Genomic DNA, 26,602 nt, shown 5'->3' on the forward strand with positions numbered 1-26,602 from the left:
CTGGTCACATTAAATCAGGCATTTCAGTGGTTGCAGCATTTAGCCCCATGACACAGGAAGTTCTGCAAACAAATTGTGTTTACTGTTGAACTTTTTGGCCCAGTTTAACTCTTCTGAGCAAACATCAGAGAGGGATTTTTACTTGTTTTTTAGTGGCAGATGCAGAAGGGGGTAGAGGGCTTTCACAGAACAGAAGATGCATGTTTCAGCAGCTCTCTTGTTTCTGCAACAGAGGTGTGTGTGGTGGACTGCGGTTCCCACGGCTCCTGCATCGGTGGTGCGTGTCACTGCGAGGAAGGCTGGACGGGACCAGAATGTGAGCAGAGGGACTGTCACCCACGCTGCATCGACCATGGAGTCTGCCGGGAGGGCAAGTGTGACTGCCACCAGGGCTGGACGGGCGAGCACTGCACCATCGGTGAGCCACGGTGACACACACACCTACACACGCTTCCCAGAGAGACCCAGGCCCCAGAGGGAGCTCATCTATTGGCAGGCATAAAAGGGCAACGCTGGAGTGTGAACGCTGGTATTTTCAGAAAGGGTTTGAGGCATTAGATCATTTTATACTTCTGTTGCTGCCCACGCTCTCCTAACAACCACCACAAACTAGTCAGGAGGTGTTAGTGATGTTTTCAGGGTGCACAGCTCAACCTCTGCTGGCTGGAGTCCAGTTTCTACAGAAAACTGAAACTATCAGAGCAGCCAGGAGGCGGTCTGTCAAACTTACTGAAAACCATTAAAGCACTGGTTCCCAAACATGGGAAATCTGGTTCCTATTTTTTTTTTTACAAATTATTTTAATTCAGGATTTAAAGAGTGTGCAGTTAATATAGAATATTTTAATTTCAATGTCATGCTACAATAAGTCCAGTTCAAATTAAACCAGTCTAGAGAATGCAGTTCTGTAAAAATGAATAAATGAAGCATTATTCACCTTTAAATGCTTAACCTGTGCCAACTCCTCACTCACTAAACAACTAGCCAGTAAAATCTAATTTAGCTGTAAATTTCATGTATAATTGTTTAAAGCTTGTGCCTCCACCTGACGCAGAGGCACCCTGGGAGAAGAGCCATTTCACTCATTAAAAAACCTCTTCAGTCAGAACACAACGTGCTACTCTGTTCTTGTTGAAGTTTAGATTTTATTAATTTCTCCTTCAGCAGCTTTGGGTTGTACCTTCACCTTCACCCAGGCAGTTTTATTTATTCAGTTCATAAAAGTAGCAAATCTTTGGTTTTCTACAGGCAATGACCTGCTGATCCGAATGGAAATGTTTGCTCTGCTGAGATTTTCCTCCATCTGCAAGAGTTATAAGGAAACTGATGTGAACAGAAATATTTCAATCATTTGAAGAACAGATTGCTGAAAAACAGTTTTTGTGAAAATTTTGAATATTCATGTGGTAAATCTTTGAATATTTATTTTCTTTTTTTGTCATCTGTTGCTCTTTTTTTCTTCTGCTGTACACATTCTCCCTTCAAAAGAACCACATATTAACTTTGTAATTTATATAAAAAATTAATATATTCCACCTTTTAAACTGCTGAAGTGGGTCTTCTGTATTAGTGAGTCAAGGGCAGGTATTAAGGGAGCCACGAAACCGTTGGAAAGCCTCTTTGGAATATCGTTTTTTTCCAAAATAGCAGTGCTTCACCTGGCATTAATGAGGATAATGAGTTCTGAGATGCCACTTCTTATTGACCTTTACTTCAGACTTCCTCCACATCTTCCCCTCTGCCAAAGGTCCTGTAGTTAAACCTTGACACCCAGCCTCAAACACCATTCTCCCAAGTGTCATCCTCCTGCCTCTCCATGGCAGCACATTAGCCACGAAACAAAAAGATCCAACCCTCCAAAACTCTCGAGTCCTAATTACGTATTTACAGGTTCTCTCTCAAGCAATCCCCTCTCTGCCGCCCGGGTCCACCTCTGAGGCGAGAGGAGATTGCAGTGAGGGAGTTGTTGGAAGGGTCACATTCCTGATCTTATTAATCTTTCCCTCCTCGGGGGCCGCCTCTGCACCTCATCCATTTTCTCTTTCTTTTCTTCTGTTCGAGGCTCCCGTCAGGAAAGTAACTCCATGCTTTGGACTCCCATGAATAGGCAGTGCGCTACCTTTTCTTAAAGGAACTGGGAGCTTATTTTGTCTTTCAAACTCTGAATAACTGCCATTTGCACAAAGCGCCTTTTAATCACATTACATGGTCAGCGCCTGAATGGAGCACTTCCTTGGTCATTCTTTTTCACAAGCATCTAGATCCTGTTTTATATGCAAGGCTTACCCTATTGTCAACTGCTTTCTCAGCATCGCGGTTTGCTGCGAAGGTGTTTTTGATTTGTCTCAGCGTAAAATCACTGAAGTGAAGATGATGAAATAAAAATAAATAAAAAATAAAAATAAATCAAAGCACAGAAGCAGAGAACTCTGCTTCCTGATCCATTCACATTGGACGCTGAGGCCGTACACATGCTGACAAGCAGACAGAGAAATGTTTTGATGCAGACTGGGATGAAACTGATTCAGAAGGTCCGAAAACAAAGAAAAGACAAACTGTGCACGTTTTAAATAAGAAAAAGCAGATGGAGAGTGTTAACAAAGGCTTCGTTTTACCCAAGTTGTTTTTTTTTAAACAGGAATATATTCACAAATCAAGGCTCTTTTTACCCATTAGGACATTTAGTATTGTGATTAATCACTCCAACTTTATTTTAAAAGTTTTTTACTCCTTTCACTAAGCTAGAAATAAACTTCTGTAACTGTAACTGCTGTTACTTCTGTCCATTTCTCCGATAGATTTTCTGTTTGTTTCTTCCTCTGCATTCCTTTGCCTAACTCTTTCTTATATCCATTCTCTTCTTTATTCCCTGTTTCTATGCCTGTCTGCCTCCCTCTCTGTCTCTTTCCGACTCCGTCTTGGCTTACACGTGTAGCCTTGGATTCCAGAGTTTCAGGTAAAAAGACTTTCCCTTTGTTCAAAACTTTTATCTTTGTATAAATATTTTTTTCTGTGCTTCTTATCAAACTGAACCCATGTTTTGCTTAAAAATGCAAACACTTTAAAGCAGAAATTTGGTGAACTTGCATCTTCCCTCTCTTTCATTAACACTAGTCATACAGGTAATCCTCAATAAATTATATTGTGATTTAAAGTAGATTATTTAAATTTTTAAATTAAATGTTTATTTCCTTTAATTTGGATAATTATGTCTTACATCTAATTAAAAAAAAACAAAATTCAGTTTCTGAGAAAATACAATATTGCACAAGAGGAATAAATCATGATTTTTAATGAATAACATGTCAGCCGATTGAAACGTATGGACATGTGCTGTACAGTACATGCACTCAGTACTAGATCGGGTCTGCTTTTGGATGAATTAGATGCTGTGGGAGATATTTGTACTTTTGGCGGTGTGAGCAGCTGCCAAGTCCTGTTGGAGAATGAAACGAGGAACTCCATAAAGTCTGTCAGCAGAGGGAAGCATGACCTGCTCCAAAATGTCCTGGTAGACGGCAGCGCTGATTACATGGTTCCCGAAATCATTAGTCAATCTGAAAACTTCAATTTAGACATGAAGCAGCTTTGATTCTGTGGCTCTCTACCTTGATTTGTAATTGAAATATTATATTTTCTTGAATTCCAAAAGAGTATTTGAATCTTTCCTAAACTTTTGAATCATTTAAATGTTGTGGTTCTTCTACCACACGTTTTCCCTCCTCTAAGCTTTGCATTAAACTAGACATAGCAATGTCTTAACATCCGGTTGATTCAGCAGTTGACAGACAACCATCAAGTCAGCAGTTTATTCTTTTTTTTTGTATGTTAGATCTCGTGTCAGATTCAAGGCACATAGGTTTTAATTTATGGAACATAAATATGACCTTCAATATAAAGGTTGTATGCTTCAATATTATTTATCAATCAAATGCTGCCAAATTATATTAAAGTAATAGAATATTCCATATTATTTAATTTTAAGAATTACTCATTGAATACAGATACAATTATTTATTCATATTTTAACATTGTGTTAATGGGTTTATCATTATATTCAGCCACAACTGGACATTTGTGATTTGATATGGCCCAAAATGTAAATTAGTTTAATTTTAATTTGCTTTTAATTTGCTAATTTTGATTAATTATATGTATAGATTTTAACTTGTTAAAAATTGTGTCCAAAATAATAGTTTTATTTATTTTTTTTATTTTTTTTATTTTTTGCATACGACAGTTCCAGCTGAATCCTTTGTGCTTGTGTGTTTCTGTCACATCCATATATCTGATGCACAACCAACAGCAACGGACAACAAAATTCCTTCCTTTGGCTCGCTGGGGGTTAATTTTTGCTTCAGAAACGATCTGATGGGACGCTGGAAAAGATTATTATTGTGTACAATTTGGGCAAAAAGGAGAATTAATAATTTATCAGCAAAAAGCTTTTTTTGAATTGAAAATGTTGCTTATCTTGCTAATATGAGGTTTTCCATTAAAATGTGATTATTTGTGATTAATTAATTTCAGGTCCTGCAATTACCTCAATTAAAAATTTGAGTTTTCATATTTATCTTATGTGATACTCAAATTTTCTGAGAAACTGAAGTTAGTTTTTTAATTACCTGCAATCCATAATTATAAAAATGTTTTTATTTATTTTTATTTTATTTATTTCTGACAAAAGTTTAAAATATGTATAATAAAACTGAATGCATTTAAAAACATTTTTTTTGAAGTAAGTTTTCAACAATATTCTAATTTGTTGAGATGCACCTGTATGCTGACACTCAAGCTTTGTATTAACAATCGTCATGAATACTTTGACTTACATTCCAGTTGAATTTAGAGTCCAGCTAAAAGGCGGTGAATACAACGACCTGCAGGACCTCTTCTCTAAATATTTAAGCTACGTTTGCAGGCAGCTGTGTTCCAGACACTGCTAACACTTTTTCCTTCTGCAACTTACTCTAAGTAAATGTGTTTGCCAGTCTTAGCACACTGCCACCGCAGAGATAAGTAATTTTCTTTTCCAAATGTTTCCCTTTCCTCGGATGTGTAATAGGAGCAGTCAAGATAGGATATAAAGGTAAATTGAACCACTACCCCCACAAGGGAGATTGTCATGAACAATCCCTCCCTGCTCTCTGTCTCTCCTAGCACGGCGTATATACACCTGTTTTATGTCCAAGTCGATCATAATGTTTCTGCTGTGATCCTGCTCCCCCCCCCCCCCCCCCACACACACGATATGTCCCCTCATCTCCTGTCCGTCTGAACCAGTCTCACACGAGACTCCACGGTACGTCCCTCTCCACCCCCCTCCCCCCACCACTGTCGTTACTCCCTGTGTCTGCCAGATTAAACGCCCAGAACTGGTGTGGTTTAGTCATGTTTCAGCTCCCTGTCTTCACCCTCCATTAGAAGGAATGCGATCTGGCAGCAAGTGCACTGTTTTCTGTAAATGTGGAGACTCTTGACCCCCCTTCCTTTTCTTCTCCTACTTCCCCCTATTTACATATATACTTCCTCCTCCCTTTGATGTTGCTGTTACTTCACATGAGTGTTTCCAACATCTGCAGCGAGCCGCTCCTGCTAATTATTTGCAGGCAAAGTCGATGGAACCCGGAGTGAAGGATTGCCAGCCTCTCCGATCTGAACGATACACAGAGTTCCTCCGCAGTCTGGAGACGAGAGGAAGAGTCTGGAAGTTACAGCTCCGGATAAAACTAACGAAACAAACCAGAAAAATATCCACCCATCCATCCACCCATCCATCCATCCATCCATCCATCCATCCATCCATCCATCCATCCATCAACCATCCATCCATCCATCCTTCCATCCATCCTTCCATCCATCCATCCATCTCTCCATCCATCAACCAACCATCCATCCATCCATCCATCAACCATCCATCCATCCATTGTACAATTATATTCTATTCATAGAGAAGTTTTGAATTTGAAAACAGCTCAGATAATTATAGATGATATGTTTGAAAAGTAGTTTTATATATAAAAATGTGCAGGAACTCTGTGTACATTTTTAAACCAGACAATAATTGAAGTTCTAAATAAATAAACCAGAATATATTATCATTATTAATAATAGTTATGCTCCTGATTCAGGTGGAATCTATCTAAAAAACCTCTGTTTTTCTCTCACTCCCATTATTCTAACAGCAAGTGAAAGATTTCACCCTCTTTACTCTTTTATATTTCACTTTTCTCAGTCGTTGCCCCTTCGACTCATGTGAAACGACCGTAACTTCTCACTCCCCCCCTCCCCCATCCCCAGTCCCGTCAGAGGTGTATCGTTCTGTATGTTCACTCACTTCTGTCTTCTATCATTTTTACCCCTCTTCTTCCCCCGTTTCCACTCTCACATGCCCTCTTCTGCTCTTGTCTCCTCACTCCTCCCTCTCCTCTCTCCTTCTCTCCCTCGTCCGCTCGGTCGTGATGCTTTGACAGACGGCTGCCCCGGGTTGTGCAACAACAATGGGAGGTGCGTCCTGGATCAGAACGTCTGGCACTGCATCTGTCAGTCCGGATGGAGAGGCCTCGGCTGCGACGTCGCCACGGAGACGCTCTGCTCCGACGGCAAGGATAACGAGGGAGGTAGGAAGAAGCGAACGTAGAGTACAAATCGTCTGAGAAGAAAGAACTTAACCGGGAACCGTTATTGCACCAGACAGGAAAACGACTTTTGATCCGGCTCCTTAGTGACACAGAAAACAAACAAAACAAATCAATCCTACATAAAACATCAGTGAGAAGAATATGCAAATGCAGCAGCAGCAGTGCAGATTGTTCAGCAGCATGCTCTAAAATATAAAGTAGATCAATTAGAAAGAGAGGTTGAGATTATAGTATAAATGCTCCACAGGCTGGATTTCCAATGAGACGCTTATTTGCCCGATTACAAGCCCCAGAACTTTCACAATTCCTCAGGGATACTTTAAAAATTTTACTTTGTGTCAAGTCAGCATCTCTGCTCTCACTTGAAGTTAATCTAAAAAGTCATCAGCACTCAGAGCAGCATCAGATGTTTTCAGCCCAGATTTTTCCAGGTCATCAACTCTGCCTGTCCCTTCTGTCTACTTGGTGTTTTTTTCTCAGATGGCCTTGTTGACTGCATGGATCCTGACTGCTGCACTCAGATCTCCTGCCAGGGTCAGACCTACTGTCGCGGTTCTGCTGACCCGGCCGCCGTCGCCGGCCAGGGCCAGAGTGCCGCCGCCGGTGCCGCTGCCACCGCCCAGCCCTCGTCTAAAAGTTTTTATGACCGGGTCAGCTTCCTGATTGGCCCCAGTGGCAGCCATGTGATACCCGGAGATAACCCTTTCAACAGCAGGTAAGCAGCTTTACGCGCCACCGACACCTGCTTAATTATTTGGCTCACGCTGGCTGTTTGCTGTCTAATTACCTGTGTGAGGAAGGCACCTGCGGTTGTGCAGTCGAACCGTCACAAGTGTCACACGTATTTGTCTTTGGAGTCAAGATGACGAGTTTGTTTACAGCAGTTTAGCTGCCAGAAGTGACAAGTAACTCAGGAGTAGCTTGTTCTCTGTTTAAACAGTCCTTATGGCAGAAAAACACGACTCAAGACTATCGTACGTTTGGTTACCCAACTCAGGCTTCATTCAGGTACTGGAGTCAGGCTACTTTTATTGTTGCATTAAAATAGTTTAGTTTATTGGATAAAAATGGGGGGGAAAACCCATTATTAATAAACATTGCCCCCAAGCACTTTAATTATGGCCCCCTGGGCTAAAGGTTGGGACACCCTTTGCTTGCTTTAAGTGAACAAGAATATTTTATACATTAAAAAGAAAAAAACAGTGTGCAATGTGCCAAATAACAGTTTTAGAAATCTTTATATACATATTTTATCATCAGTGGGGCAACCATCACAGATTTGTAGATCTGAAGCTGCAACTCTTAGACACAAGAAACGATCTTTGATATTAGTGAGAAGGCGTTGCTCGCTTGAAACTGTTCCTCCAACAAAAGAACATCAAACGCAGCCAGAACCTTATTCCGTTAGTTATCTCTGTATGAAAAATGTATTAAAAGTCCACATGTGGGCTTTATTGTGTGCAAATCGACACAGTTTCCATTTCAGTGTCGAGTTTTCTGCTTTAGTTTATAAATCATAACTAAAGTTAAGGTTTTTTGTTGCTTATATTACAAGAAGGACAAAAGAAATTATATTCATGTTTTTATCAGCTTGTCTCAAATTACCTTGCAGCTTGTGCAAGGTAATTTGCTCATTTAAACATTTATTTATTTATTTATTTACTTACTTACTTAAATATGTTGAATAGATAAGTTATTGAATAAGGCTATTTTACTGTTGGTTAAATGCAAGTCTATTTACTTAATTTTTAAATTTTATTATCTAGCCATTTATTCATTTATTTTTTCAAATATCTTTTTATTAATTTCGTAGTTTCTATTTAATTGGTTATTTAATTATCTAGCATTTATTTATTGTGTATTTTATACACATGCAATTTTAATTTGAACCACTTTTATATGCATGCAAATTTATATTCACCTTGAATTTGGGCCTTCACTGTCAGGTTTGTCAAAGTTAAAGGAATTGATTGAAATGTTTGATGTAAAGGACATAAAAAAAATATAATTTGTGGTTCAAGGTGTGAAGCAGGTTTTTTTTCTTAATTAAACAGGAACTTATTGCGTTCACATTTGCACAGAAACAAGTTTTTGGGGAACTGATGGAGAGGAAAATGATTACCAACTGTGTGCTGAAGGCTTTGGGATTATTTCATCCAACAGTTTAAAGTAATCCTTATGTAAATAGTGTGCTTTACTGAAAATATAGAATGAGGCAATTCCCCTCAGCTGGGTTCTCAGTAATCCTCATCCTCATTGTCTTGAGCTTACTGTCGATTTCATGTCTGGCTGTGGCATTAGCTCTATTTCTCAAAAATTTCATTTTTCTCTTTATCTTTTCTCCAAAGTCAGCTTTATTGTAAAAAACTGAATTCTAGTAGCTCTGCAAACATGCTTGCTGCTAAATGTGACAATTAAATATTTTTCCCCCCACATTATCACTGCTGTGGAAAAACTCAACTTTATGCATGAATGCCTCTTAACGCTAAAAGTAAAACTTAGTGGTGTTTGTTTCAAAGCTCTTTTTGATAACAGTTCTTGTCATGAAGTGAAGTTTGCTACGTAAAGAAGCATCTGAATCTCTGCAACAATGGCAATAAAGAAGACTTTCCTCGGCAGCGGCGACAGAGTGCTTGATGTGGGACAGAAGAGAAATTGGAAATACTTAGAGGTCATTCGTCTCCTTCTATTTTCTTCCAAAAAGAAGCCGTTGTGTGATCTGACAGAAGGGGAGCCGGTTCCAGTGTGCGGTCTGGTTTCAGAACGCGGCAGTAAACTTGTCTCTTGCACAGCAGAGAGAACAAACATGTGTTGTGGTGTAGTCCCCCCCTCCCCCCCCGTCCCAACCTTCTCCTCCACAATGGTTCCCCAGCCGTATCGCATGTCCCCACACAAGTCTCCCACTGGGTTTTCAGATGGTGTTTTTCTGCAGCCAGTGTGGGACAGTGACAGATAAGAATGCATGTACTTTATGATTCATTTCTGGAGTTTCAGCAGGTGGTGTTGCTTTGCGTTTGTTTATGGGCTTCAGTTCTCGCATCATCCGTCTGCCTCTCCAAAGATTAATAGAGACACGGGGAAGAAAGAGGGAGCCTTTGCTGGAGCTCTTAAGTAGTCTTTTTTTTTTGTTTTCTTTTCTTTTTTTAAAAAACCAGCAAATAAACGACAGCGGTGCTCATGCTGTTGATCATTCCTGTCTCATATATGTAATGACCTGCAGATTAAGTGGCCAAATGAGCACTTTTCACTTACCAATGACAAATGCTGCAGGAACGCCTTTAAAATTCCCCTCTGCAGTTCTGATATGGCAAATGAGTAAATGTTGATGGAGAAATATTACAATGTCTGGCTCCGTTTTACCTTCAAATGCAGGTCGGACCTAACAAATTACCCCACAAGCATGAATTTAGGAATGAGAATCAGTGCTATACAAGTTCTACCTCAAGGCCTCGCAGTCATGTTGAAAAATGGTCAAGGATACCAGGAGCTTAAATCATGTATGAATCTTCTGCGTCTGTGATTTATAAAGCAAATGCATAAAAAAGGGAAAAAAATACAGAGTTTTTATTTTCCAGGTGAAAGCGGGGAAAAAAGAAACTGCTGGTGGAAAGCGTTTTGACCAGAAGCAAATCCATTTACCAGCAGGAATAATATGAGAGGGGCTGGTGAATGAATAATGCCCTCCCATACAGAAGACTAACTACCACTGTGGTGTCCTGAAGTGAAGTATTTAACCCCCCTATCTGCTCCAGAGGCATTCATGTTTGGTCAGCAGTGGGAGGTGGGTTGTACAAAGCAACCCCAGGGTGTGGATGTTGGCAAAAGTACTCGTTGAAAATGTTTTTTTAGAGAAATCTCTTGTGCTTATTTGAAAATAGGACATTTTTTTCTTTCAAAACAGGAAACCTTCATATTTTGACATTTTCAGGGCTGAACATTTTGTGTTTTCTGAATATAAATTACATCTTTTTTTCACATCTTCACTTCTGAGTTCACCTTTCTAAACCTTTTCTTGGTTATCCTCCTTTGTTTTGCAGCAGTGCTTTTCCTTTTAGGAACCTTTGTTGTTTTTGTCTTTTGCGACACTTTGCCTCCGGCGTTGTATTTCGTTGTTCTGAATTGCTATAAAGTGACTCTTGACACGTCAGCCAACAAGCATTTTGGCTTCTTACATCAAGAGTGTATCTGTAACAGAGCCGAAGAGCTTGTAACACTGTTCTTGTCGATGTAATATATGTCATCATGAGTATTACCACTGATATTTTTAAAGCCTGCTGCCATGAATCTCTGGTATGACACAGGAAAAAGGAGCTTTTTAAGACCAAACATGGTTCTCTCAATAATCATGCAAGTCACCGTTCTTTCAGATGCAATTCAGAGAAACATTTTCCTTCTGCAGCATCGGACCAATAAGAATATTCATTGTCAGACTCTATTTTTTGCTTTCATTAACCACACAGACGTTGCATTGCCGTCTGAGCATCTAACTGCCAATCTTGTTTGGTTGTTATACATCTCAGGTTTCACCTTCACTGGAGAAACACCAATCAGGCTTTTCAAGTTTTCTCTGTCTGTCATACCGATTTTAATTTTTCTTTCTAAGGATTATGACAAAGACGTTTCTGTAAATTCTGTTTTAATTCTAGCAATAGAAGAGGAAAAATGTTACTGACGGAGGTACCAGTTTTAATTCCACCTTAGAAATTATCTCTTTGGATACATCAAAGCACATGCCTGTAACCTTTATATAATACTTACTGAAGTCAAAAACACAAAGTCCATTAAAGAACATGTTTGAAGATGCTTTTATGAACTGAAAATAGTGGGAATTTTTTGTTTTGATTTAATGAGCTGGGGAAAGAAAATCAGATTTTTCAGTATTTGACCTTCAGATCAATGGTCAAAGCCGATCAAGGAAAGAAATTGGCCAATATTGATCACTGGCCAATTGACCGATGCATCATTAACCTTTACCTTAGCGTGTTGCAGAGCCGATTCACTGCACAAACCAACAACACAGCCAAACATTCACACTATTCTCTAACAGAGTCCCGTCATCTGGACTTTGCTTTCTTTGTGTTCTGTCCTAGCATCATAGAAAAACAGGTGTGGGGTCGGTTGCCCTGCAGTGTCAGGGGCAAATTTGCTCTACAAAAGAGTGGAAATGGGATTTCCGCTCCACTGCACATTATGTTTTATTAAATTAATGTTCTAACAGGCAGTACCTGATCCAAGAACAATTTAGAAAGGTCACATTTGCATTATGCTCTCCAAAAAACTGACACTGAACTTACCTTAATAATGACACCTGGTGGTGGCAGCATCATGCTTTGGGTATCCTCTCCAGAAGTGACAAGGAATCTGATTGATGGAAAGACTTCAAAGAGCTTTTGATTGGAAAAAAAAGGTTCCAGCAGGACAAAAAGACCAAACGTACAGAGCCACTGTGCGGAGTGGTTCAGATCAAAGCATATTCATAGGTTAAAATGGCCCAGTCAAAGTACAGATATGTAAATCCAATGAACCTGTGAAAAGACTTGAACAATGATTTTCAGAGGCTCTCTCCATCCAGTCTGACTGAACTTCAGCTATTTTTTCATGAATAAGCAAATATTTTTATTTGTAGATGTACAAAACTTGTTAAAGCCTTCCAGCTGTAGCTGCTGCAAGAGACGGTTTTCTTATTGAATAAAGCTCTTTAAAAATGCATGATGGATTTGGTTGATTTTTGTTTAAAAGCCTGAAAACCAGGTTCACATTTATATTTTACCTAACTGCTAAAAAACCTTAACAAAAACATTAAAGTTTGTGCTGAGACTGAGAAAAAGTGTAAACAAGAGACGTAAATACTTCTGCAAGGCTCTGTGTGTAACATATAGAACACCCTTATGAAATTATTCATATACATCAGAAAAATGTAATCTGTAAATGAACTCCATTTGTGCTCATTGAATTTTTATTCACTGTTATGTCCCCATAAATGAGATGACTATCCCTAGGAGCTGTAATGGTGTTGTATGCTGCAACCTGTCAGGAAAGGAGGCTTACTCATACATAACTAGGCTTCTTTCTTTGCGTTCTCTTGAATAATAAATGCTGCAATAGAAGTGCAAGATACCGCAAAATGTTAACAAAAGCTCTTATTTGTATAAATTATGGCTTTTTAAAGCAATAAACCAACACAGTGACTGTATGGCAGCTTTTTCATGTCTAGCAGCCGCTGACGTGTGTGTGTTGGTAGCAGTCAGTGAATCATACCTCTCTCTTCATGCCGCTGGCCAACATGTGGCTGTTGTGATCCGTGGTGAAGCAGCGGCCGCTTGTTTGCTCAGCTCAGTTTCTGTTTGTTTCCTTTCACAGCTTGGTATCAGTCGTCCGGGGTCAGGTCCTAACGGGAGACGGGACGCCGCTGATTGGAGTCAACGTGTCTTTCCTGCACTACCCACATTATGGTTACACCATCACACGGCAGGACGGCATGTAAGCAATTCCCTGTTTTCACAAACATCAAAAGGTGCTGCTTGTAAGGAAATGGAGAGGTCATGCTTTTCCTGAGGTTCTCGTTGAGCTGCACGTTGTAGTAAAAGGCGTCCAACAGTGGGACAGGTGTCCTGGTGGTTGAGCAAAAAGCTTCCCTAAACAACAGCATCACATTGTGCCTTAGAACAATTCCTCATGCAAATGCCACCATGGTGGAGGCCATTCTGAAGCGAGCTGTTTAAAATGCATTGAATCAGCGAGGGTAGAATCAATCTGCCCGCGGAGTAGTAAAACATGGGATTACTGTCTGACCTTCTCCTGCTATTACCACAGATAGGTCCTTAATAATGGGAGAGCAAACACATACAAGGAAAGCGTATGTTGCATATCTCACAGGAAGGCTGAGGGAGGAGCGCTGACACCCACGACCGTTTGTCAAAATTATGAACCAGACTTTTGGTTCCAATTCAACGCATAAAGGCCATGTTTATGTGTTGCCAGTGTGGAACAAAAAGGCTTTTTGAGTGGCAGGGAGTTGTACAGCTGCTGTTATGAATCGCGGTCCCTGGGTCCCCGTATGGCTGAGGATTAGCTGATTTCTTCAGATATTCCGCCCTGTAACTCTCTGACAAGAAGCGTGATAAATGGTAGGGGATAATCACACTTGGTTAGCCAACAGATCCGCTCAGTGTGTTAAGAAGGGAGGGGTGGAGGGGCAGTATCAAAGCATGGCCTCTTGCAGCTGTGAGCTCCCCACTGCCCAAAAGAGGAGAGAGCTTGAGAAGGAAGCTGTTTTAGGTCAGCTGCACAGCTTGGCTGTTGGCACGTATGTATGTGTGTGTGTGTGTGTGTGTGTATCACTCTGGGTATGGGTGGCGTGCATGAGAGAAGTGCATATGCACTGAAACCTGCAAGTGTGTCTTTGTGCATGAGAATGCATGCGATGTCACCACACAGATGCTGCACCCCCTGGGTGTGAAGCTCAGCGACTATATAGAGCAGCACTTCAAAGACTCGCCCTTCATTTCCAAACCAGTAACTTTCCCTCAGTAACGTCGTGCTAATTAACACCAGTTCACCAGAGGAAACTCCCCAGACTCCGCCCCCCCAACGCCCTCCCTCCAAACCAAATTCAGCCATAACGTTCCTGCCACCGCCATGCCTGGTTGAACAGAAGTAATAAATTAGATTCAGTGAATGAGAATGTTAAATGGAGGCTGAATGGTTGGGACTTGTTTGAAAAAAGTTTCTCTGCTTTGGTGGTCTGGGAAAAAAGATTCTCTGTCCACAGCTCTCATCAGAAATCAAACCAATAAGATTTTTTCACCCAAATTCTGTGTTTAGGTTTCACTTTATTTATTTCACAAATCCTTCACTTTAGAAGAAAAAATATTATTCTAAAAAATCTTTAAATTAGCTAACTTTATTATACAGCCTCTTAGAAAAATACTGATTTATAATATAAGCAGTTTATAGACATGTGGAGAAACCTCTAGTAAGGATTTATGAAAATAAAATGTCTCTTATTAGCAAATAATGCACTGATTGGCTGTAAGGAAGAGTGTAGATCTTAGTTTCTACAGAATGGGTAAGTTGGGTTCCAGTCTTTGTATTATTGAATTTTATGGTATATTTGGTGTTTGAACTGTTAAAATAGCCAGTGATTTTAGTGGCGATCATAAGTATTTTAATAATTCAAGCAACAAATATACTTTAATATGCAGAGTGGAAACCATCTTGTCACTACAGCAGAATCTAACATCAACAGTCTTCTGTATCTCTGCTCTCGAAGATGCAGCCAATCAGGGGCAAGGAAAATGAATGGTTGCTTTGCAGCCTTTAGCATGTCAGGTAGCATCGCACCAAGATACAGAATTTCAGCTTATCTTCCACAGAAAAGTCTGTGCACTGCAAATAGGTGATAATCTGTATGGTAAATGATTTTAAATCATTTAGATGGTGCATTGAAACTATGAGCTAGTTTACAATAGATACAGTTCAGTAGTATTCAGTGTTTTCCACATATTTCTGTCCTGTGAAGGTTTGACCTCTTGGCGAACGGCGGCGCCAGCCTGACCCTGAGTTATGAGCGAGCGCCGTTCCCCACGCTGCAGCGCACTGTGTGGCTCCCCTGGAACGTCTTCCATGTGATGGACACGGTGGTGATGAAGCGGGAAGAGAACGACATTCCCAGCTGCTACCTGACCGGCCTGGTCAGGCCCAACCCGTACATACTGGCTTCGCCGCTTTCCACCCTCTACAAAACGTCCCCAGAGGACAACCCCATCATCCCTGAGACCCAGGTGAGCGGACGGCGCCGAGGTGACTCAGAAGCATCACCTCTCATTGTTTTTATAGCCAATTTCAAATTCCCCTCATATCTGATTGCTTTTGAATGACTGCTGTATTTTCACTCAGGAATGATCCAAGCATTCCAGGCTGCAGTTTTGATTACGTTATCTTCGTTTCACAGCGGCTTGTCTTGCTCATTTCACACAGGGTCTGATCTGCCTTTCAGCCTGCCTTTTGGGTCTTTATGGAAGAGTATCTCCCCAAATACAAAGCAATAAATTGTCTCCCAGCAGCACAGATTAATATGTTCAGTCTGTGGCCGGTTCAGAGAAATCCCTCGCTGCGAAATGTGACTGCAGCCTTTGCTTTCTCTGTCGGGACTGCATCTATCTGTGCCAGGCTTCAGCTGAGAAAAGCAAACTGCTGCGTGTGTTTTTTGTTTTTTTGTTTTTTTTTGCATAATAGCTGCTTCAGGTGCAAACTGAGACACCCTAAAAAGACAGTTTCTGTTATTAGTCATACAGTATTTGATTTTTATTCTGCTTACTGATACTAAAGAACTCATCTGCTGCCTTTGGGGTGAAGCCATTTTTCTAGCATACCACTGTAATCTGCACAGAGTTTGCAGATTGCACAGTAACTTTATAAACTGTAATTAGGGCCATTCTCTAAGTTAAATACAGACTCCCATTGCTCCTGTTAGCTGTGTGTGAGGTTTTTTTTGAATGTCTGCTCTTCACACTGTGCTTTTGGCACCAGTCTCACTGCTAATTAAAATCATAGGTGCTTCATGAGCAAGTGGCCATACCAGGCAGTGACCTCAACCTGGTCTACCTGAGCTCCAGGGCAGCTGGCTACAAGCCCATCCTCAAGGTGCTTCTGACCCAGGACCGCCTCCCTTTTGGCCTGATGAAAGTCCACCTGATGGTGGCCGTCATGGGCCGTCAGTTCCAGAAGTCTTTCCCAGCCTTCCCCGACCTCTCCTACACCTTCATCTGGGATAAAACAGACGCCTACAATCAGAAGGTCTTCGGCCTGGCAGAGGCTGTGGGTGAGTTCCTGCTGTGAAGCTGCCCACTAAAGATGTTGTGCAAGCAGAAGTTCGCTGTCAGACGCCCTCAGGCACTGAACCTCGCTTGAACTTTTAGAGATTGATTTTACTTGTTTTTCAATTGAAGATTATTTGGCCAGGGACTGCTTTGGTTACCATGAGCAATAAAGATGTAGCAGTTGGTGTGAAATCCTCAAATCCCTCCGTGCGGCGTTTTTTTTTTTGAAGGCCGACGCTTTTTCTGCTGACTTGTTTATTTTCCATGTATGATATTTCAGCAGCTGTGCAAGAATGAAAATATTGCCTATGAGGCAGTGGCCTTAAAAATCTGCATGGAGCAAGTAGAAAACAGATAATGTGGAACTATTTTTTTAACCAAATTACTATTTTAAATATGGTTAAATACGAATCAACCATCACATTAATATGTGAATATTGTAATCCTGGGTTTTATGTTATACACATTGGTTGTTTTAGAGAAGTGAATCTGGAAAACACTCATTGGGGATGGACAAAATCCCTTTTCCAGTAACGTTAAGTCTTTTTTTAAATCATCACCATCTGCAGGACTGGCTGTTATGGTTATGTTGTATAACATATGAATATAGGTTTTGTTTCTAAATGGCTTTCTAAAAGATTTTTAATGTGACTTAGGTTTAAGATGAAACAAAGAACTCAAATTGCATCAAGCAACATAATTCAATCCATTCTTTATTTTACCACTTCAATAAATACCAAGTTTTTCTAATAAAATCCAGTTCTTCACCCAGACTAAGAACTTAAAGTTTACAAGCATGAACTTCAATATAAAAAAACTGAAATTTACCTAAAGTTTCCATTTGGGAAAGACGGACTGACATCAAAATCCCAGATCTCTGCATTGATGGAGTCTGTCCAACACAGCTGATGGACAGACTCTTAAACCAGTTGTGAGCTTTTAAAGAAGTATTTTTCAATAAACATTTTCACACCTGGAGTACTGCACAGTGGACTCCTTCCTGCCTCATCACACTTCGGTATTCACAGATTTTGCTGACAAATATGATTTTGAATTACTTTAAAAATGTGATTTTTTTTTCTGTAGCTCATATCTAAAGTATTTGATAGAAGATTAAAATGATTCTAGTCTTGAAATAAAACATGTTTAAAATGCTTTTTTTTTTTTTCCCAAATTCATCTTTCAACCTTAGAGAGAAAAATAACAAAGACGGAGCCGCAGTGACTTGTTTACTTGTTTTCTGTCATCTGCTGTATTGCAAATAATCAGGAACCACTAAAAATAACCCGGGTACCAGTAGAGAACCGGCGGTCTCACCAAACAACAGATGACTGCAGAACATAAACGTCTGTCTTTTCACCAAATAAAAGTAAATATTAGCAGTTTTTAAAGATGTTAAGTAAAACAGCTGCCTTTTTAAAATAATCTGGTGTATCTTAATACCATATCACTGCTCAACCCTGATTCTCAAAGTTTCCTAAAAAACAGAAAACCCTCTCAAAAAATCAAGAATTTTGATGAGGATCCGACATTTTCATGCACCACTCGTGTTTTTAACCACATCGCAGTGATTATGATGTTTACTCTAACGGGCTCCGCTTGAGCCTTTATTGTTAAAGAGACTCACCCCGCCTTCACACACAGGTTTGCGTTCTGCTTCATTTGCATTTACACAAGATAAATAAGAAGAGAGCACATAAAATTCAAACGGAGCAGGTGAGATACGGAAACCCCACAGGTCTTCTAAAATCAACCCAGCTGGGGAGAAGTGCACAGCCAAAGAGCCAGAGGACACATAAAACAACCACAACATGCGCTCAGTGTCTGCCGAGCTGCAAGCCTCATTGCTGCTATAAGTGTCAAGTAAAAAGGTTGCAGCCCAGCTCACCGTCGGCGTCTCCTGCCATTATTTTCAGTGTCAGTGGGATATGAATATGAGTCCTGCCTTGATGTGGTGCTGTGGGAGAAGAGGACGGCGGTGATACAGGGCTATGAACTGGATGCCTCCAACATGGGAGGTTGGATGTTAGACAAACATCATATCCTGGACATCCAAAAAGGTAAGAAACGTTCATTACCTGCAGTGTGTGTGTGCGTGTGTGTGTGGCTGTGGGGCAGAGATAGGTACCTCTGTGGGTTACAGGCAGGTGGTCTTTACCCCGAATCACCGCAGTAAAGGCTCAAATCAGAATGAAATATGGTTCGTCATCCCATCTGGAGATAATAGAGGAGAGTTTTGAAGGGCCGATCACTCACAGTAATGACTGAATAAATCAGTGTGTAAGTCAGCGGGGCGCAGGGCTCGCCACGATTCAACACCACTCAGCTATTTTAGGAAGAAAACGGCTTTTTCTGCTCACGCTTCTGACGAACAGGCATCAGGTTTGATTCTCACATCATTTCAACAAACAAAGTTAATTCCTGGCATGGTGATTAGTCGCATCCTGTGTGACCGATGACGGACGTGACAAAGTAGCCGGTCTCCGTCGAGCTGCTGCCAGAGACACGCCAGAGCCTAACAGACGAAATGAAACAATCAAGTATGAAAACAGCAGCGTCACCGCTGGGTGACAGCATCATGGAGGTCACACTCGAGAAATTCAGTCAGCACACTGTTTAAGGGTTTGAGAGCGCGGCTGCAGGGAAGGCGGTAATACGGAGGCACTTCTAAGGAGTCTGCCTCTGGGCCTCAGGCTGCTGTCTGTTGTCAGTTTGCCAGACCGCTGTTTTGACATTAAAACCTCTACGGTGCACAATTGTTGTTCCAGTTGTCCGCCGCAATTTGGTTTCCTTTTCATCTGAAAAATATTCAGCCTGGCTCTATAGTCAGATTGGAACATTTCTAGTTTTTCTTTCATTGACTGGGCTGCCTGTGATTCATGAGGGTTTTGTTTTAGTGCTTATGATTGTTAAACAGCAGTGTTGGCTTAGTTTTCTCTGCTCCATGGTAGGTTTTCTATTAAAATGATTTATGAATAGGAATAAAAACAAAAAATGACAGGAATGAATCAAATATAAAAATATTCTTCATGTGTCTACTTCATGTTGATTTCAATATGTTGGTGAACTTGAACAATAAATGCATTATGCCTACAGTTACATTTATTGAGGATTTTGCTTAATTCTGTTTTTTTGCGTGCGTGTGCGTGCGTGTGTGTGCATGCGTGCGTGTGTGTGCATGCGTGTGTGTGTGTGCGTGCGTGTGTGTGCATGCGTGTGTGTGTGTGTGTGCTGTTTCCAATAAGTTTTGAAGTGGTCTGGATCTATAGTTCATGATGCTTTCTGAAACTTTTCCCTGGTCTTTGACCCTTTTTAATGCATTTTCTGTCCATCCTTGTCCATGACCATGAAAGCATGCTGTGTACTTAAAAAAATATGAAAGTGGATAATCCCAGTAGAAAAAAAAAAAGTGTCAGACTTGAAAAATAAACTCCTGCAGATGAACAGTATCTGAAATTCAGGGCTTCTGTGAAAATATTAACGATTTCCGTAAAGATATCAAACAAAGTTCTCATCTTCTCCTCTAAGTTAGGTTTTTTCTTTCAGATCATAAAGCTGGAGTGTCCCTTGGTGCTAAAACATAGTTTTCTGTCAGACGTTATTTCCCAACTCATAATTTATTGTAATTGCTTGTTATTTTCAAAAAAAATAATTTTAAAGTTCTTTCTTCATTCAGGCCTCTCTAACTCTGAGCTGTAAATAAAGCAGATATTCCTTTTAAATTGTTTTATCTTTTGTGAGATGGCTTCATCTTTTCCTATCAGAAACAAACTTCTTGGTTGAATGAAACTAAATTGAAATCTTAATCTGAAAGGGTGAGAATAACATTGAGTTTGACTTTATACACATATGATGGGGAAAAGGAGCTCCGATTTATTGAGTCACTGACTTTGCAGCAACCCCTCATACTGAGCTAGTATGAGTTAAAAGTGGAAAAGAATGACTTGTCTTTATCAGAGGAAACCTCCAACAGAACCAGGTCAAGTATGAACGTCGATCTGCCTCCATCAGCTGGGGATTAGACGGGATAGAGAAGGTACGCAGAAAAGACTGAAGCTCTAGTCCAAGAGTATTTTCTACGGGAAAGAAAAACTGAGTACACAGAGTTAATGAGAGCTTCCACTAAAGTTAAGCTAAATTAGGCAGATACTTAATTCAGATGTAAATATTTTTTGAAGTCGAAATGTGGATCAGTTTAAGCTGAGACTAAATACCGTGTAAAAAAGTACAAAAAGTGTAATCTTCCAACCTTAAAATCCTGATCTTTTGACAAGGAGCCTGTGTTTTTCTATCAGATCTGTCTGATGAGACCAATCTGGACTAATAGTACAAAAATTCAGAGCTTTTCAACTCATATTACTCTGACTTTTTATTGTTGGAAAGGCACTACCACGTTTAGAAATTAAACTCTGCCTTGACAACATTCCCCTATATTTGTCTTTTAAAACTGTGTATGTCACCTTAGTGTATCATTTTACATTAGGCTATGACTAAAGTATTTTAAAAAAAAATTAAATTCATCATTGGCTGTCAAGCTTGGTACCAAACCTGGAATTGACTCAAAAGGTAACATAACAGATGGCTCAGTTTCAAACTCATAAAACATCTGTTCTATTGACAAAAATAATACATTTACAAAGAGTTAGGATGTAGGTTCCCTAAAGCAGCGTTAAGATATTTCTTCATTTGAGCCAGTATTTAGTTGAGTTAAACAAACAGCCTGTTAATAAACCCTTACATTTCACCTGTTTGTATTAACTCCTTAGATTAGTTCTTTCTTTGGAGATTGAGAAAAACCCCCGCCTTCGATCAGGTAGCTGTAAAAGTGAAACATGAGGTTCTCCGCTCCGTAGGGTTGTGTTCTCACAGTTCGAGGTCACACACTTTAAGTGTAATTCAGTGTAGGAATATTGCACTTTTCTGATTTACGGCTCTTTGCAGAGCTGCATATTCGAAGGAATTTTCTTCAAAGAACAAAGATGGATAAATCGTGCTTCATTAAAGCTTTTAGCCTCCAGAAGCTGTAGGGACACGGTGAACGTGTCTCATAGCTGAAGCTGTTTAAAGAACGAGGTGTTCTTTGTTCTGCTCGGCTCCTAGATGCTGCTAAAGGTTCCTACAGGCCATAACCTGCACTGCACACCATGGATGCTGCAGATAAATGTTTTGAGTACTTAAAAAAGGTTTGCTGATGATTAAAGTTTAAAATAAACAAGCAGTCTTAGTTCTTAAAGACCCTGAGGAGTTTCCCTCAGCTGTGATGTAGAGTCGGTTTTAAAAGGATGTGCTCACTGGCTCTAGAGGCTCCTTACAAATCCTCTGCAGCCTCCAGACACACAACTATAAATCTGCCTCTTACTTATTTCATTTAGGCAAGATTCGACAAAGTTTAGGTAGAAAATGCTAAAATAATTTTTGTGACTTGATATTTCAACATGTAGAGAAGCTCTGGATATAAGGAGACATGTTTATGTTACATATTCCCTCAGTGTAGTTTTATTTTTAAACCTTCTCAAGAGCATTAACGGATAGACTTCTGTTCGTCCTTTAATGCTAAACATCTGTACTACATGCATAATGTTGCAGAGAATAAAGAAAAATGTATTTTTATCAGATAGGATGCAGAAAACAGAGACTGTTTCTTCGACTTTGTCCTGCACCTTGTCAAGCAACAAAAGAACAGAATTCCAAGCTCATCTCCAAACTTGATCTGTCAAGCCATTCAAAACCCAAAGTTTGTGAAGTGAGTGAAAGAAAACAAGAATATGCTTGTAGCTCGTGTTCTGGCGGTGCATCCTCGTTTCATCCGAGCCGTCTCAAAGTAGAGCGCACCATCTCCAAAGCCTTCACGGCGGCAGCGTCTCAGTTGGAGTTGTTGTGAGTTGCATTCATGATCAACAGATAGCTGCAGCATGTGATATGCAAATACTTTGCTGCATCCTTTATTAGATTGAGCCATACTGCGTCGGAAGATGTCAGAAAACCAAACGTCGCCCTGCTTTAAGAACCGTCATGCTGAGGGCTTGTTGTTGTACACGGGAGCAGCGATTACAGAAATAAAGCACAGACCAGATGGCGCAGAGCGTTTCCTGTGCACTAAATGTTGCAGTCTCCCCAAGGCTCCATATCCTCACATTTTTCACTTGTCCCGTTATGAAAAAAAATCACTGCAAAGTCTGTCTAAATTTAAAATGCACAAAAATAGTTCAGCAGACTCGTGGCTTTCTGTCTAAATTACTACCTCTGTTTGACAGGCGCTTAATATCGGTGCAGAATAGTTTCAGTCCTGTCAGCTCAACCCAACACAGCATGCTTGGAAGGACTGGATGTTTTTTTATCCACAACTTTGGCAAGACAGTTTATGAAAAGTTCACCATCCTATCTTCACTGCTAGACAGCAGTCTGAAATAATCTCAGCTGTGTTTGTGACAGTTTGTGCAGTGCCTTGCAGAAGTGCCCTCAATGTATTGAGATTTTAATTTTTCACCAACATAAATTGCGAAGCAGGTGGAAAAGGGCTAAATGATTATTTATGGTTTTTACAGACACAAATCTGAAATCAATTAGAATTGGTTCTCTTTGAGTCACCTGGCTAAATAAAGGCAAAATAAATCCATTTGTGCACAGTATGCTACTTTTTCTACAGAAAAACTGAAAATGATTCATTGTAAAATAGATCTAGATCAGTAAGATCTAAATATGTCTAAATAAGCCCTCCATGATAAATTGTCCCAGATATTAATGTGATAAATGATTAAGTTATTGTCTGAGATCATTTGCAAGTAATATGATAATGGCTTAACAATGCCAGTCCACCGTCTCAAAGATCAATAAACTTTAATTTTGTAAAGAACCCTTAACACTGGAGCTGCAGATATTTCAAATATCCAAAATAAATAAACAAAACGACCAAAAACAATAAATATAAAATGGAAATTAAAACCACACACAACAGAAAGCATAAATAAATGGAGCGTACATGAAATCTCTTCTACAAAACTTGTGCCAAACTGCAGCTGGACTTCCTGGTAGATTTAGATTTAAATTAATCTTTTATTGTTTACACGTGTTTGAGTGGAAGAAGTGTTAATTTTCTATTCACCCAGTTTAAACTGGATGAACTGAAAATCTGTGAAACGAGTTAAAGATTAGGATGATGGTGATGAAGGTCTCCAAACTCAGAAAGGTATGTTCTCCAAATGTGAGTGGAAACCTGTAGACTGCTTTTCAGCAGCAGGAAGGTTTTTATTGCTATTTTGAAAATAAAGACATTTCTAATACAGTATTAATATTTTTTGATATTTTAGTAAAAAAAAATATACATATATATTTTTTTTAATAATATGTCTTTTGCATTGCTCTTTTATATTTCAGTTGATGCTTGTCTCATTTCCTGTCCATAATAAATTTATTTTGTAAATTAAAATTAAATATCCCAGAATGTGAATAATTAAAGGTTTTAATTTATGCTCAGGGGCAACATGTTGGCGAAGTTGGTGCCACTGTTGCCTTGCAGCAAAAACGTTGCAGTTTGAGTTTGCATGTTCTGCTCCTCACAGTCCAAAAATAAATGGAACTTCAGTATGTGTGTGTGTGTGTGTGTGTGTGTGTGTGTGTGTGTGTGTGTGTGTGTGTGTGTGTGTGTGTGGGGGGAAAGGTTTTAGTGTTTTTTTTTTTGTTTTGTTTTTTTTTTTGTTTGTTTTGTTTTGGTTTTTAATTCACCCAAATTAGTTTTCTTGCAGTTTTTCATTCCACATTGAAGGATTCAGTCAGGAATCAGGCTTTTAAAAATTTACTGGTTTTGGGAGGGAAATTCAGCTCGATATTCTCAGTCGACAAGAAGATGAATCCAAATATCACTGTTTGCCTTCGTTGCTGCTCGAGTATTGATTCTTTAATGCTCCACGGCTTGACTAATGTCCTTACCAGACATGTGAGCAAGCAGTGGTCCTACCGCTGCACTGCAGTTTATCTCCAAACATTTGCTATCTCGCTTTGTTGTGATTCCTGCTTCATATTTGCTCCACTTGGAACATCTGAGGAGTTTTTCCTCTCATTGTTTGTGGCGTAAGGCCTGAACAGAAGCTCCTCTCCCCCCGCCTCGACTCCAGAGCCTGTCAAACCAGATAAGGCAAATTGCTGGTGTCTGCACTGTAGTCGTGTCCTCCTGCCCCTAGTTTCTTCGTTACAAGTGGATATGCCTTCTCCTCAATCTGCAGCTTGTCTCTATCTTGGGTAACATAGCCGATACTTATTGGACACAGCCAGGGTTCAGAAAGGCTGTATTTGTGAGAGTAAGCACTGTATGGCTCACACACATGCTGCATTTTAAGGAATCAGAGGTCTGCTGCTTGCCGTTAGCCTCACACAGGATCAGCGGGGCTCCGGGTGGCACGTTGAAGAAAGACAGCAAAGAGGAACAAAGAAGGACAGGGTGCAATTAAGACACACTCCCTTTCGTCCCCTACCACTCTCTGTGCTCGCTGCGTGTCACCAAGGTGACATTGCTCAGGGCGCTCCAGTTTTTTATCACATATGGAGGCTCGGCCTTGCGCTGGCGCCATTAATCATCTCAGAAGCTGTGATGTCAACATGAAAGACGTTTTTTTATTTCCCCCCACATGATTCAAATTAGCCTTTTATCAAACAAATTATTACCTGGTGTAATGTCTCCCAGGTAGGAATGGATTGTTGTTGGCCAGCGCACTCAGGAATTATGATTTCTGTATGCAGGCAGCAGGCAGAATTTGTGCAGATGACATCCTGGCCCTTGCTCAATAATTCATGTAATGACTCCTCTTCTAGTTTTCTATTTTCATGGCCTTCAGGCCTCCTCAGTGTCTCTTTCACCATCAGTTTTATAGACAGTTATATTTGGACTGTTTGACTGTCATTGTTTGAGTCTCTGAGTAGCTGCAGGTTTAGCTGCTCCTGAGTTAGACATCCGACTACTACCGATAACAAGCAACCTAAAAATAATGGCCAAAATGATCCGTTAGGCTGTTCCTGCAATTTAAAGCTCTTTTAATGAGATGCCAGAGGAAGCGCCACTGCCGGTCAGCTGGCTGAAAGAAGACGGCCAGACCTTTCTTTAACTTAAGTGAAAGACAAATTTGACTGTTTGCAAATATTACCAGTTGAAAATTATAATGTCTGATTTGACCTTCCTTACTACTTGGCTTCTTCGCATCTTTCCCTTTTTGGTTCCCTTTCTTTCCTTATTTCCTTTCATCTTTCCTGCTTTTCTTTTTTGTCCTTTTCCCTTACCCTCTTTGTGTTGTATCTCTTCTTTATTTTCTTTGTTCTTTCCTCTTTTGTCTTTATTTATTTATTTGAGTCCTTTTTTTCTTTTCAATTTTTCTTCAGTCCTTGTATCGAAACTCATTTTCTTCTTTTGTCTTTCTTTCTATTCTTCATGTAGTTATTTAGAAACCCAGATATTATCTATTGCAATAATTAATATACCTTATAATTAGATCAGCCGTAGGGACAGCTGTTGCTCTCTGTTTTAATCTTGACCTGTGACATCCTGTGTTTGAAATGGTTTTCTGAAGAGCGTCGTATTGTAAGTCTGGGTTATCTCTGTGGTTTCCATACAGTGAGACTCTCTGGTTCTGTTTATTCACCTCGAGTAGAGAAGCCATCCATCGTCTCTGAGCAAGTAACTTCTCCCCAGATTTTGAAGCCGCCTCCACCCGTTCATGTTTCTAATCGATGAGCAGACATGTCCCGAGCGGCTGATCCATTCAGCTGCCATGCTTGTTCTTTGACTTCTCCCCTGCAGAATCTGTTGGAGGACCTCGCTGCAGCCTGTGCAGCAACGCAAGACGTTGTGAATAAATTGTTTTACTGAATCTCGCTTTTGGGAAATCATATCACAGTTCTCTGAGTTCTCATCCAGACTTAGAAGTGCAAAATAGTTCTGGATGCATGTTTGTGGAATCCAAAACCCCTTTTTAGTGGCGACACCGTAGGAGTCCCCTCCCCCCCCCACTAACACCACCTCCTACAGCCTGGAGCTTCGGATAGTCACAAGCCAAATTCCCATCAGTGGAGCTCTCCAGCTGAGACATCGCAAGCTTGATCCTCACAACAATCATCAGCAGTAATGTGTCATGGCCAAGTGTCCTTGAGGGAGGG

The 26,602-nt window shown here is 40.2% G+C and overlaps 1 protein-coding gene across 1 annotated transcript in view; it reads left to right on the plus strand.

Moving 5' to 3' along the window:
* The window catches only part of LOC106960083 (teneurin-3), a gene marked incomplete at its 5' end in the record, with an annotated part of 104,795 nt that overhangs the window by 43,449 nt on the left and 34,744 nt on the right, over positions 1–26,602 (plus strand). The window contains 9 exons of the mRNA XM_015053003.1: positions 233–418; positions 2,936–2,956; positions 5,066–5,089; positions 6,474–6,620; positions 7,122–7,356; positions 13,002–13,121; positions 15,163–15,424; positions 16,197–16,464; positions 18,379–18,522. Of these exons, the coding sequence (XP_014908489.1) occupies positions 233–418; positions 2,936–2,956; positions 5,066–5,089; positions 6,474–6,620; positions 7,122–7,356; positions 13,002–13,121; positions 15,163–15,424; positions 16,197–16,464; positions 18,379–18,522 (1,407 nt within the window). The remainder of the gene's footprint in view (positions 1–232; positions 419–2,935; positions 2,957–5,065; positions 5,090–6,473; positions 6,621–7,121; positions 7,357–13,001; positions 13,122–15,162; positions 15,425–16,196; positions 16,465–18,378; positions 18,523–26,602) is intronic.

The sequence above is a fragment of the Poecilia latipinna genome, unplaced genomic scaffold (genome assembly GCF_001443285.1).
Source record: "Poecilia latipinna isolate Pla-1442-1.1 unplaced genomic scaffold, P_latipinna-1.0 Scaffold1153, whole genome shotgun sequence".
Classification (NCBI taxonomy): domain Eukaryota; kingdom Metazoa; phylum Chordata; class Actinopteri; order Cyprinodontiformes; family Poeciliidae; genus Poecilia; species Poecilia latipinna.